General features: G+C 33.7%; 2 protein-coding genes across 4 annotated transcripts in view; one reads left to right on the top strand and one right to left on the bottom strand.

The window, feature by feature from the left end:
- Positions 1-13,209, bottom strand: part of LOC145252555 (laminin subunit beta-2-like) — a 392,333-nt gene extending 379,124 nt beyond the window's left edge. The window contains exon 1 of the mRNA XM_080112108.1: positions 12,657-13,209. Coding sequence (XP_079968234.1) covers positions 12,657-12,702 — 46 coding nt within the window. The 5' untranslated portion in view covers positions 12,703-13,209. The remainder of the gene's footprint in view (positions 1-12,656) is intronic.
- Positions 6,389-14,686, top strand: part of LOC145252556 (5-aminolevulinate synthase, erythroid-specific, mitochondrial-like) — a 232,690-nt gene continuing 224,392 nt past the window's right edge. The window contains exon 1 of one of the 3 annotated variants that reach the window (XM_080112112.1): positions 6,389-6,523. The gene's annotated coding sequence lies outside the window, so the exon portion shown is untranslated. Of the gene's footprint in view, positions 6,524-13,235; positions 13,374-14,686 lie in introns of those variants that run through there. The other 2 variants (XM_080112119.1, XM_080112111.1) reach the window with 2 other exon arrangements.

The following is a 14,686-nucleotide window of genomic DNA, read 5'->3' as shown; positions in this document are numbered from 1 at the left end:
GAAAAAAACGAACGTTAAAACTCTTTAAAAAAGCTGGAGAAAAAAAAAAAAAAAAAAAAAAACAGAACGTGAAAAATGGCTTAATAACCCTGTTTCAATATTAAACCTTTAAAAATCGGAAGAAAAAAAGACATTTCACACCACGATTTGAACCCACAACCTTTAGATAATGTGGCCACGCTCTAATGAACTGAGCTAAGACGTTGACAAAATTAGGTCGGTTTTTTTAATATGTAAACTAAATCATGTTCCGACGTCATTTGCGCATGTGTAGAAGCGAACTTGTCATTAGAGGACGGTTTTTGCTGACCCCCTCCCTGTAGAAAACTGATGATTTTAGGGTGAAGGAATTAATGTTTTTGGCCAGTTTTTCGATATTTGTCGGACGAAGGATTGAGCTTTAAAATGATACCAATCTCGTGAAAATCCGTGACCTGTGTCAAAAGTTTTTGCGAAACATACAAACATACATACATTTTCGCTTTTATATATATAGACTAGCGAGGGGTACCCGGCGTTGCCCGGGTGTTTGGAGGTGTGTGTGGAAACTGCAGGGGTGGGGGGTTTAAAAATAAAAAAGTAAGTATGAGGATCGAACCTGAACCCGAATCCTTGAGGCAAAGTTGTAAATTAAAGCGTGAAAAAAAAAAGAAAAAAAAAAGTGCAACGTTAACCATTGCCCCACCGCGACATGCTAATGAAAATACGTTTGAATTTAATTACTTGGATTTAGCAGGTGCCCGTTTTAATGAGTTAATGAGGTCAAGTTTGACTGCGGGATTTCATTTACTGCTGAATGCTTCCTCCCCCCAAGATGTTATAGGAAAATTTATCTTCCCGAAAGCAAATTAAATAGACAGGCGAGCTTCGTTGTTAACTGAGATATTACGATTTATATGTGATATAAAAAGTTTTTAAAAGTTGTGAAGCGAGCGACCGCTTCTCTGAAAAAAGCCTTTTGTAGACACACAGAAAACGCGAACACACATACATACATTTTCGCTTCTATATTTATAGAAGATATATAGAAGACGCCTGTGTGAACAAGATTAAAAGAAATGACAACCTTTTATTTTATTTTATTTTTTAAACACTGAAAAATTAGAACCACGATTTAATAGGTCAAGAATTTACCCTGTTAAGTGATTGCAACATGATGAATTCATTTGAAACTTATCCCTTTACCCATGACACTATTACTTAAAAGAGTCCATAAGGAATAACTTTTCATACATTTATACATCAGAGGACGGATATGTTACACAATTGACAGCAAAGATGTTTTCAGTTAAAAAAGAAGTACTTATGCACTTTTGTTACCGTGTTGAAATAACATTTAGAAATACGGCATAATCCCGCTTGACACACCGGTTCCCGTCAGATCAAAGTTAAGCAACAATGAGCCTGTCTAGTATTAGATAGGTGACCATTTGGGACTTCCATGTGCTGTATGAGCTCTCCGCTTATCTCGGCATTGTTTCTGGCCATCCTAGACTACTCCTCGCCACTAGACTCAAGCAGTATCGATTCAGGAGAGGTGTGGTTGGGGGATTGCACAACCCTTGCCACACAATTACATGCGCAGCTGGCCCTATAGGGGGGGGGGTATCATTTGTCTTTAGAGACTGAACTGAATTATTTAGAAAGCCATTCTGAACATGGGGAGGGTGTTTTGTAATTATTCTCTACTTTTCACTTAATATAAAAAATATCATTAATCTTGAATTTAACTTGTAAATACTATTTTGTAAAAAAATAGCGTGGTGGTAGCAAAAATGCATAACCACCAAAGATTTTATAGCTGAACTACCAGTTTATGACAAACGAGGTTACATTGTTCAATTTCTGAAATTTTAGTTGCCAGACTACAATCAAGGAAATTTGTATCCACTAATATTTCATACACCCCTTACCAAGGCTAAAACCCACTTGAGGATAAGGATTAATGAGATGGATAGATTATCAGTTGAATGATGAATATTGTAAGAGAATTGCAAATGATGCATGGAATTGATAAAATTTTATGACTTAAGGACAGACTGACAATATTTGTTGACATTGAACTCGAAGATGACCATGGTGTAGCCTGCAGGGAAACAGTCCCGTCACAATGTATTCCAAACAGAAGTTTTTGATAAAGAAATTTCATGGAAATTCCGTTTGATTTTTGATTTTAACTAGAGGTAAAAAGCAAGATTATTGCCAGGATGGTACCAAGACTAGTTCTTGCTGTAGATGTTTTACAGGGTGGAAATAGAAGCCAGAAAATAGACGGACATCTTCGATAGAAATAATGATCACACCACTAGAACTAAAATTTATACTGAAAGTACGGCCATTACCGCCCAACAAACACTTTCAAAATGTTATTTGAAAACGTTACTCCAGTACTCATGCAGAGAGTGATCCATGCTGAAATAACGTTATCTAAAAAGCCATTCTTAACATGGAGAAGGGAGGGTGTTTTGTACCTATTCTGTACTTTAACCTTACAATTGAATAAAAAATAAAAAAAAGCTTTAATTAAACTTGGAAATACGATTTAAAAAAAATAGCATGGATCAATCTCTGCATTAGCACCGTTACTCGTAATCATTCTCAAACTTTGACCCGTTAGCCATCTGCTATCATTTCTGAAGAAAAGAGAAATAAGGTCTCGATTTTTAAATCAGATTAGGGTTCTAGCCTTATCCGTTACCGTCTGATCTAAGCCATTATGTGTATAAAAACTTACAAAAATAACGTTGTTAAAGATATAATCGGTTGGAGATGAACTTTCAGATATCAGGCCATCACATAACCGATTTTTCTGATCTTCCGATCTAGCCACCAAAGAGCTGAAGTGAAAGAATGGCTCATCCGTTAAGATGCCATCCTAAAACATCACAAATCGCCATCCATAGACTACAGCCCTATTTTCAGAGTTTTACAACACTTATGAGGTTGCAGTCAATGAATTTGCGGTCCTGTCGATAAGATAAGGCATAGGTAGAAACCAGTGCAAAAGTTCCTGTATTATTTATGGGTAGAGGTAGTTTTGTGACAATCAATAAAATAAGCTTTGGTAAAGAGAAAATCGCAATGGAATATGCACTGCTTCATTGAGCAGAGAACGATTAAAGTGTAGAGGTTTTGAAGAGTTGTATACTAGTTATCCATCTCTGAAAAAGTACTTCAGTATAACCTGCTAATCCATCCCTAACCCTGGCATGATGAAACAACTACCCTCTGTACAAAAGTGTGAACTTATTTTGCAAGCGGTAAGGAACAAATATGAAGAAATAATTTAGATGAAAACGATTAAGTAGATAAGCAATTCTAATCATTCATTGTATAAATTACAACTGAAAAAAAAAAGATTTGTGAAATTTGGTAAGATACATATGAAGAAAAAATGAATGAAAACGCTCCCATATCAATCATCAAATATAATTATATAAAGTTATTTCCTTTAAAAAAATATATATATTTTCTAGGTAGTATGTAGTCACCTAACACTTGTATTAAGGACTAACATGGTGACCCGACGTTGCCAAGGATTGAATGATAATCAACGAATGTTTCAAACTCCCAGATTTGTCATCGAAATCGGTGAAATCCCCCATTTTTCAATTAAATACATTGATTGCCTGCTCTAGTTGGGGACACATCGTGGTGCACCGGCAGGAAGCTCACATGCCTCTCGCTATGACTTATTTCACAATACACTGTAGTCTATATTGCACTGTAGAGAACCTACTGTTGATTTTATAAAATTATTTTTATATATAATGGCTTGGATTAAAGTTTAAAATGCAAAAGTCAAATATATCATACTCCAATTGTGATTTAAACAGAAACATTCATTTCAAACGCGCCCCTGTCATGTCAAAAAGCCTATTGTTGATTTTATATGTTGAGTCTTTCGGCTTGTGTGATAAAACTTCTCCAATGCACTTGTGATGTTAGGCTGTGTAAGGTTAACTTTGGTCCAAATCGCTTGTTCCTTATTTCATCGGATTTTTTAAATTTTTATTTATGCAATTTTCACCCCAAACAATGCACAGTGCCACTTTGAAGCAGGGGGCTACTATCAGGGACTTAATTAGCAGGGGCATTATGAAGGCAGATGAGTAGAAAGATGTTTGTTCACATTACACTTAAACTTCTGCATATCAGTACAGTTGGGAAAGCAGAATCTCGGAAGGGAGTTCCAAAGACCTGCAGTTCTGGGGAAGAAACTATTGGAGTAAAAGGCTTTCTTGCACCTAGGGATCTCTACTGTAAAGGGATGAGACTTAGTAGCTTGTCGGGTTTGTCGGGGGTAGTTACGTCGAGGAGGTACAAGTGTTTGCAGTTCATCAGAGCATTCACCATTAAAGTATTATATAAGGATTATTTTGATTACCAATACTTATCAATTACATTCCAATACAAAATCTAAGAACACTGCCAAGCACAAAGTTCCTTCCTGTTAAATTTCATAAAAATCCGACCAACCGTTTTTGAGTCTATAGGAAACGAACTCAAAGATATTTTTATATAATAGAAATACTGAAAATAAAATGGAACAGTAGGTTTTTAATTCCATACACTCATGTTCACACAGAACTCGATTGGTTATTTAAGTTGTCTTAATGTAATCATTTTGACTCGGGGGGGGGGGAGATATTGATTTCTAAATTAAGTCTTCACACAATAAGACATATTGAACCATTGAGAAAGCATTTTCACTGTTTAAGTCTCATGGCTCAAAGAAAAGTTGATTAAATTTACAGAAAAGTTGATTAAATTCACTCATTCAATGACGATCACTTTTGAGCTGGGAAACAAAGGTTTTGCTATTTTACTAACAAAATTTATACAAACACCTTCCAGAAAAAAAAAAAATCTCATGATTTGATTTATCCGTTTTATGACAAACTTTTGAGTCATCTAATGTCAAGGCATAATTATCAATAAACAATTGTATATAAATTCTGTATTTGTTAGCATTGGATTTGAAGACGACCATGTAGTTTGAAAGGAATCAGTAATATGGTAATGTGTTCCACAGATGGGAAAGCACTGCAAATAAACTATTCATGGCGATTCCGGTTTATACACTAATGGATTCAGCAGGTTATCTAAATGAATTTTTGAGCTACTGCATATAGTCTTTCCGGTAAAATATTGGTCGAGAAATGTTTAATCTCAAGCTACTGGATACTGAAACTTTCAATCTTTTAAAATGCATAAAAGTTTAAAAAGAATTCGACAGTTTCAAGGTTTCCAAGCATGAAATTTTACGGTAATCTGGAAGAAAGAGAGAGCCTGTTTCCTCCGTTTAACTATAGGTGGAGTTACTGTCTGTCCACCCAGTTATGGAAGCACAAAATGTATATAATGGCACCCTTGAAATAAAAATAAATGTTTTTGTTATATTTTAATTTTAAATATGTTTTTGTTGTTTTTGTTTTTTTGCAAACATTTACTTTTTTTTGTTTTTGCAAACATATTTAAGTTTTATTTGTTTAAACATATTTACGTTTTGTTGCTTGTTTATTCAAACATTTACGTTTCTTTGTTTTTCCAAACACATTTGCGTTTTTTTCTTTTTTTGCAACTATTGTTTTGTTTTTGTTATTTTTTTCAAATATAGTTTGTTTTTTATTTTGTAAACATGCGCAATCTATTACTATCTTTGCCAATTAACCCTTGCCAAACCACATAATGGATGCAATTGTTGATAACATTTTACCTCTAAGTGACATGTCTTTTCTTGAGTATTCCTTAAAGGATGTTCTCTTAGAAACGTATAAAAAAATTAAAAAAAAAAAAACGTAAATGTTTGAAAATAAACAAGCAACAAAACGTAAATGTTTGGAAAAATAAAATTTAAATATGTTTGCAAAAACAAAAAAAAAAAACGTCAATATGTTTGCAAAAAAAAAAAAAAAAAAAAAAAAAAGCTTAAATATGTTTGCAAAAAATACAAACAAATGTTTAAAATCAAAATATAAAACATTTATTTTTATTTCAAGGGTGCCATTATATACATTTTGTGCTTCCGTAACTGGATGGACAGACAGTAACGCCACCTATAGTCAAATAGAGGTAACAGGCTCTTTCTTCCAGATTACCAATTTTACAATTTTCTCATCTGATTACGAAAAAAATAGAAATGATTTCTGGTGATTTTAATTTCGTAATTATTTTTTTTTAAATAGGATGCAAACTTTTTGTAGGCACTTGTCCCTAATCCCCGCCCATTCCCCCAAATCTTTTGTGTACGTAACCATGACGGAAAATGGACACACACACAAAGAAATTACGTAAAATGATCAAGTAGTTTTATTCAATACAATAAAATCTTAGATATTTTGTAATTCATCACAAGTTAGCTCCTCCTTAAATAACTCTTCAAAATAAAGTTTAAAATCACCATTCTACATCGTTCCAATGTACATGAATTTCCATTCATTGATTAAAATGATTTTCGATATAAAAATCAAACTACTTGATTTTTTTTTTTAACACTGTACGCTATTTCGTTCAGTTACGGGTAGGTACAAAGATTTTTCTTTGATTTTTTTATTTTTATCGCGCGGCGGTGTGTGGAAGTTATGAACATGCAACTTTGTTACTAAGCTATTGCCATTTTGATTCGAACAAGGGTGCAAGTCTATAAATGGTCCACAAGTAATCTTTTTTACTATAAAAATCTGAAAAAAATCTTTATACTGTACGTACTTTGTCATATTCCAAAAATCACGTAAATCGATCAAGTTTTTTAATGATACACTGCTAGCGACACCTATTGTCAATGTTGAGAATATAAGACCAGAAAGGGGCAGACAATCGACTTTCCACACTAGAAAAAAAACTTGGAAAATTAAGACATAAGTTTTTGAGGATGTTGAAAACGAAAATAACCTTTAAAATTCCAGAAAACGAGTAAACATTCAAGTGTCAATTCGCGGTCATTTTTCTTACGTAACGCTCGACACTCTTCGAACAAAATAAACGTTTTAGAGTGAGTAGACCCACAAAGCTTTTCCAGATAGGTAGAAGAGTCACTCATATTGCCTGTGATAATATTTGTTATATTGAAGGTTGTAAAGCATCCGTCAAATCAATAAGTTAAATCTACTTATTTCTTTTATGAAAAGTGTTTGCAACATTTGAGGTTAACCCCAAGCTGGTTATATATATATATATATATGTGTGTCAGGATAACTCCATCATTGGGAGGCGTTAAAATCCCCAGTCTTGAATTTGCACACCACGAACATGAAAATTCTCATCATGGAAAATGACATCAAACGAGAATTCTTTAAAGCAATGTTATTTCGAACTACTGTTTTCTTATGTGATGAAGACACACACACACACACACACACACACACACACACACAACACACACACTTTAAAGACTGTTTTTCACTCAAAATAATCGCATTAATTTCAAGCCACGTGTGACTTCATAAAAATCAGTAATTTTAAACTCCATGCTATTCTTATGAAATTCTCATTTAGCCAGTCCTTACTCCTGCATAATGCACACTCATTACAAGAAAACACTTACGTTGGAACGATTGAACTAATATTCCTAACACGTAAATAAATGTTATTTCATTAATACAGTGATTTCGAGTTCTTTGTCAAGTGTCGTTATTTTCCGGAGTTATTTCTATATTTTTATTTTATATATGCAATGATGTGATCTGGTCACATCTTTATTAATCGGCTATCTCATTAAATTTACCTTTAACGGTCCCGCGTATACTCTACTACTTTCGAGTTCAAGAGATTCCTGCACCTGCAACCTCGGTTCTAAAAATTGATAGATCCTGATTATAAATTGGTGAACGCAGACTCACTCTCACATAGTAGTGACTCAGAGCCAGAGTTCCTATAAGTGGTAACCTCTCCTACCGTGAGTTGCTAAAGTAGTGACTCCGCCTCGAGTCCCAGAAACTTACGGACTGTGCTGAAATAATAACGTTATGATTTAAGTCATTCTTAACTTTTTAACTATTGTGTACTTTCACGTAACAATTTAATATAAAGACACCGTAAAAAATAAAAATCTTGTCAAAAAAAAAAAAAAAAAAAAACTGCAGAAACACCGAATTTTATCATTTTGAGCGGGGCGGGGGGGGGTCAAAGAAAATCCAATGTGCGTTGATTTATAATTTTATGCGCTTATTTTAGTTCATAAATTAAAATATAACTTTGTCATGATGTATAAAAGCTAGTAGGTAGTGCCCTTTTCTCTTCACTGCAACCCCTTTCCCCACAGAAGGGATGTTGCGAACCTGTCCCTGCTCTATCGTTATTTTTATGGCAAGTGCTCGATTGAACTTCAATTTATGCCCCTTTCCAAACTGTCACAAAAAACACTCGACTAGCTCCCTACAATGATTATAATTTCCCCCCACTACTGTGCCTAAATCTAAAAGGCAGATACCATGAACAAAGCTTTCTCACTGCTCGCCAGTGGAACACTGTTCCGCTGGCCTGCTTCCCAGTTGAATACAACATGGTAGCCTTCAAATGCAAGTTCTTGTTGAGCCGTCCCCATGAATAATCAAATTCTACCCAATTCGCACCATTAACAATTACTACACTACCACTTTACATTTATCTTCGGGTGGCATTCAGACCTTGATAAGTGGTGACTTCCAAGTAAAAAAAAAAAAAAAAAATGTGAAAATATTTAACCGACAAACTATTAAACTACTGGTCATATAGCGCTGGAATTAAGGAAATAATGATCATACACCAAGGATGGTGTTAGTTTATAACACGTAAAATCTTTGTTTGGATGGATGAATAATTCGTACAGAAATATGTCGGCAAGTTGAAATGCAAAATGTTTAGTTCAATTTGCCGACATTTACTTTTGCGCATGCGCAAATTCATTTACAGATCAGTGGTTTCATTTTAAATCTTGCGATAGCTCAAATGGTAGCAAACACTACTGGAGCGCTGAATGTTTTGGTTTCGATTCTAACTGATGGCGTCCAAGTCTTTTTTTTTTACTTTTTAAATCAGTACTATATATTATACAGGTACAATATAATATTCAATAGAGAATTGGCTTTGTAAAAGTGTATTTTATTAGACAAGGTTGATAAATAGAGCTAAAGTATAAGGTACTTATGCAGTTTACGGACTCTGCTGAAATTGCATTTAGAAAACTTTTTAATATGGGGAGAAGTTGAATTATTCTGTACTTTCATCGGTGCTTAAACTCGTACTTATTTACGTAAAGAAAATGCAGGAAAATCTTTGATCTACGTACCAGTCATTGAACGAAGATAGCATTTTCCAAAAATCACGTAATTTGATCAAGTACTTTTTTTTTTTTTTTATTTAAGGTGCTAATGCAGAGAGTGATCATCCGCGCTATTTTTTTTTTTTTAAATCGTATTAGTTTCCACGTTTAAAGTTTTGTTTTTATTCAATTGTAAGGTTACAGTACAGAATAGGTACAAAACATCCTCGCTTTATCATGTTAAGAATGGCTTTAAAAAAAAAAAACATTTCAGCAGAGACACCAATCGACATTTGATTGAATTCAAAATTCATCACTGCTTACATCCCCTTTAATCTATGGAATCAAGAGCTTATCAATGGCTTTTAAAAATACTTAATCGCTAAAAATCCTAAAATTTGATTCTCTTTAAACCCAAAAACTACGTGATCAATTTTTATAGTTTTTGGAACATAACATGCCATGTCAAGAAGGTATACCATAAAGATTTTCTTTAAGCCTTGTTTTCTAAATAAGTGCATTGCATCCCGGATCTAACAAATCGACAGAAAAGACTAACTTGAATTTAACTTAAATCCTATTTAAATAGCACGGTCCGTAAACTGCACAAGTATCAAAATAAATTTAATTGTATGAAAAACGTGAAAAATATGAGGACCAGATACTCCCAGTACCATGTCAATATTGTGTGTGTGTGTGTGTGTGTGTGTGTGTGTGTGTGTGTGTGTGTTACTAACAGTTGTTTCGTAGTTTAACTCGGGAGTCAATGTAGCTGACATACTAAGTGCATCCACTCAGATTCGAAACCGGGTCGCCAGACTACTATCAATGAACACATTGAAAGAGCATAATATCATTAATATACAGTAAAGAATTCATAAGATTTCTCAAAATGACCGCAAATTCGATACAAAACTGAATTCAAATAATATATTGGTTGCATTGCATAGGAAAATAACTATTTTAACAGGACAAACGTTTTTATCAGAATTGTTTTTTTTTGTACTTGTGCATCTATGTTACCGCACTGAAAAAAAAAAAAACGTGATTGAGAAACCTATTTGCGGAACGAAAACGGCGTTTTCTAACTATTCTGTACTTTCATTTATCAATTTAACAAAAACATTAAAAAAAATTAGGTGCTAGTGCACTTACTGATCCGCACTATTTTTTTAATCGTATTTCCAAGTTTAATTAAAGTTTTGATGTTTTTTTTTTATTCAATTGTATAGAATAGGTACAAAACATCCTCACCATGTTAAGAATGGCTTTTTAAATAACGTTATTTCAGCACGGATCAATCAGTGCAGTGGCAGTGCAGTAGTGCACTCCACTGCACTAGTACAAAACAAAATTTAATAGATACTATTTATAAAAATAGCACGGTAACGTAGTTGCACAAGCACCTGTGTGTGTGTGTGAAAGAATATTAAAAAAGCCAGAAGGTCAGATTTTATGATCCGATAATTAATATTGATTAATGAAAATCAAATTTACAAAGATTAACGTAAAGACAGCATTACAGCAATGGTGTGGAATCAGATTAGCCCAAAAAATTTTAAGCGATACACAAAAGGAATTCTCTCAAAGTTACAAGCAACGGAGGCCTGCAGAAAGAAAGGCTGAGGTAATTCCTCATAATCTGTGAAAGTGCGCATTCTTTAATAATTGGATAATGATGTCACTTAAAAAAAGGTTTCTAACGATGCACAAAAAAAGAAATGTTCAATGTTTTAGACAGGCAACAAAACTGCAGGAAAAATTAGTTTCCAGAGTAAACTATTGTTAAGGCTCAGCTATTTTCGGGTTCGATTCAAACTGGCAAGACATGTTACGTACAGATTTATTGAAAAGACTTGATTTTGTTTTACTATATTACTATATTTGGTCAAAATTATGGTACTTCTACGGAACAGGGCCCCCGGAGGATTTATCCAGAGTATCGATGGCGAATCTTTAACTCTCGGAAATAGCCGAAGCAGTTTACGATTTGACAGGCTTTTTTTTTTTAGGGGATAATATTTTTTCAAGTTCTAATCCTTCGCATGCTTAGTGTTGTCCGCCCCCCCCCTCCTTTGCATCTTTTTGGGGGTTTGTATTACTGTACACAGATTCGAAAAAGTTGTCAAAAACAAATATATAACAAACAAATGTTATCAAAGGCAAGATAAGCTACTTTCCTACCTAACTGGAAACAGCGATTTCCAGACTAAAGTATTTTGCCCATTTCTGGAACCAACTCCGAATTTTCCACCAATACTAACTCCATAAGTGAAATCTCATTGAGAGCCCATTCCTTTAAAGTATCAAAATGAGTTCTTGTGTTCAAAGGAAACAGGGGGGGGGGGTAAATCGCAATATTGTTCTCTTCCATTCCGAAAATTCAAAGAAATATCTTCAATCGGTTTACTTTTAAATTGTTCAGATATAAAGAAAAAGGGTCCTAGTGCAGAGAGTGATCCGCGCTATTTTTTAAAATCGTATTTCCAAGTTTAATCAAAGTTTTATGATAGGTTTTATTTTTTTATTCAGTTGTAATGTTGAAGTATAGAATAGGTACAAAACACCCTCCCCTCCCCATGTTAAGAATGGCTTTTTAAATAATGTTATTTACGTCCTGGTCACTCTCTGCAGTAGTACCGAAAAAAGTTCATTTTTAATTATATTTAAAATATTTGTTATTTATAAAGTTAAAATCGAAGTTTAATTTGAATTAAAATGTTAGAATTTATTCAATCAAATTGTATAAAAAGTCAAAGTGCGGAACTAAACACTTCATTTTAATGAAGAATTAATACCGACGCTAGTAAATATATATTCTTAAAAATCGGCACTTGTGCATCTTTGTTACCGCACTGAAATAACATTTAGAAAGCCATTCTTAACATAAGATGTTCTGTAACTATTCTGTACTTTCGCCTAACAATTTAAACAAAACTACTGTAAAAGTCGTATTTAACTTGAAAATACTACCTTAAAAAACAGCGCTGTAACATGGATACATAAGCAGTTTAAAATTTCGTATATGAGAAAAAAAAGTTTATATTTCAATAGAAGTTTCACACATGTGCAATTAAATTTTTTTAAATTACATTTTTTTTTTTTTTTTCAATAGAATCATCCAGTTTTCAAATGTTGGTTTGATTTTTTTTTATTTTTTAAACGTATTTTAAATGTTTTTGGAAACAAAAGTTTAGGGTTAAAACGCCAACATCGTTCTCAAGACAATTGAAAACCCCATAAAAACCATTAAAGACGGGAGCGATTCTATAAAATTAAGAAATACTAGCACTTGTCCGAAATATTTTAAGTTTCAGGAAACACGGAAAAATAAATTAAATGGAAAATCTAAAAAAAGAAATATATATATATATATATATATATATAATTAAAAAAAAAAAAAAAGGGTACTTACCCCATATGTATAATAAGGGAATAATATAAAGTAGATTTAACTTCATTGTTGAGGGTACTCCCGTGGGGGGTGTCAATTGAAGAATCCCAGAACGTTCTTCCACACCATTCAAATAAAAGATGTTGCTTGTGTGAATGGAGTTTTTAACAAGCCGTCTCTCTTTCTCGCCGGCACCACAAGTGCTCGTGGGTAGGCAAGTTGCACACACAAAAAAAAAAAAACAAACTTAGAATGATCACACACAAAAAAAAAAAAAAAAAAAAAAAAAAAAAAAAAAAAAGCAGAGTAAGAAAAGAAGAGGGTGAGAATAACACACACACAAACACAGAAGTGGTAGTTCCTGTCCGAGAGGGTGGGAGGGTCTCGTTTTTTTTATTTTTTTTGTTTTCTCTTCTCACCCTTCCTAAGTTTTGGTCTGTCACAGACGCGGCCGCAACTGTTCTTGGGAGAGAAGACGTGAGTCGACTTTTAGACTGGGGGTTGGTAGGATTTTTTTTTTTTTTTTAAAGAGTCGCTTTCTTTTTTAAATTTCAACTTTAGTTTTTGGGTAAAGACAAAGCAGTGTCCAACATATTTTTTTAGGGCAAGTTGTTTTTTGTTTGTTTGTTGTTTGTTTTCTTGTTCGCCCAGTTTCGTTCTTGCCTTTTCTAATTTCCCTAAAAAAAAACTTTAAAACCTGAAAGGGAGAGAAAAAAAATATCAGCCTTTTAGAAAAAAGTAAGTTTTTATCATTTTAAAAAGACAAATAATATTCACTTTTTAAAAGCTTTAATATTTTTTAAAATCTATTTTTATTTCTTCTCCATTCTAAGGATTCAATTGGGGGCTGTGTGCACCAAAGTCAACAAACTATGTGCCATTATTAAAATGGATTTTTTTTTTTTGTGCTAGTGCAGAGAATGATCCACTTCATTTTTTAAATCGTATTTCCAAGTTTAATTAAAGTTTTATTATGCTTTTTTTTTTTTTTTAATTCAATTTTAAGATTGAAGTATAGAATAGGTACAAAACACCCTCCCCATGTTAACAATGGCTTTTTTAAATAATAACGTTATTATTTACGTCCGGATTCGGATCACTCTCTGCACTAGTACGTTTTTTTTTTTTTTTTTTTTTTTTTTGACTGCGGTATTTTATGAACAATTCTAGGAGGCCCACCCTCCCAGGTTTTGCCTTGTCTCTTTGAAGGGACGGGGGAGCCGCTCAGACATTTTTTTTTTTTTTTAGTCTCTTCCTCTAGGGCACAAACGCTTCAATCTCACTTTCTGACTCTTGTCACATTTTCACACCGTGGGAGGGAGATAAATAAGCTATCTTTATATATATATATATATATATATATATATATATATATATATGTGTGTGTGTGTGTTTCCAATGAAAAAAATTCAAAAATTCCTAAGCCTCGAGAGTGGGGTGCCATTATAGAAACTGGTCTCTTTGGCTAGGAGCAAAGTGTAGTCTCTGTTTTGATACTACTTCCTCCCCCTTCCAGACTGAGGTAATTTTAATTCTGGCTCCAATCCAGAGTGGCCCTTTGTGGGTGGGGGGGGGAGATGATTTCAAACCGTCCTCGTTGGGGAAACAATAGGGACTTTATAGCCGTTGTAACTGAAGTCTCTAATTTCGACGTTCCTTTGGGTTAAGATTAAAGTGTAGTGTTTGTTCTGCACTTGGGCAACGGTTATTTTATTCTTAATCTAAAAGTGTCTCTTTTGGGGAAACCCGGATATTACCAATATTAGTTCACATCTAGCCTTTGATGGGGTGTAAATAGACTTCCCTGCCTTTAGGTGAGGATCAAATTATATCTAATTCATCTTCGTCCAGATGAGACATCCTTCTCGACTGGAGCAATGTTTATTTTTGTCCCAATCGAAGAATGTGTTTGTTGGGGGTGCTATAGATTCCCCGCATTAAAAAGCGATCCCGTGTCTAACTTTGCCCTCGTTGGGAGTTAAGTACCTATTTACTATGCCTCCCCACGGGACAGAGTTAGACACCAGGGTCGTTTTTTAACGTGGAGAAAA

Source organism: Euprymna scolopes, chromosome 29 (genome assembly GCF_053919585.1).
Source record: "Euprymna scolopes isolate OS-2025 chromosome 29, ASM5391958v1, whole genome shotgun sequence".
In the NCBI taxonomy this organism is placed as follows: Eukaryota; Metazoa; Mollusca; class Cephalopoda; order Sepiida; family Sepiolidae; genus Euprymna; species Euprymna scolopes.
The sequence above is the reverse complement of the archived record's forward strand: the minus strand, read 5'-3'. Positions and strand labels throughout refer to the sequence as shown.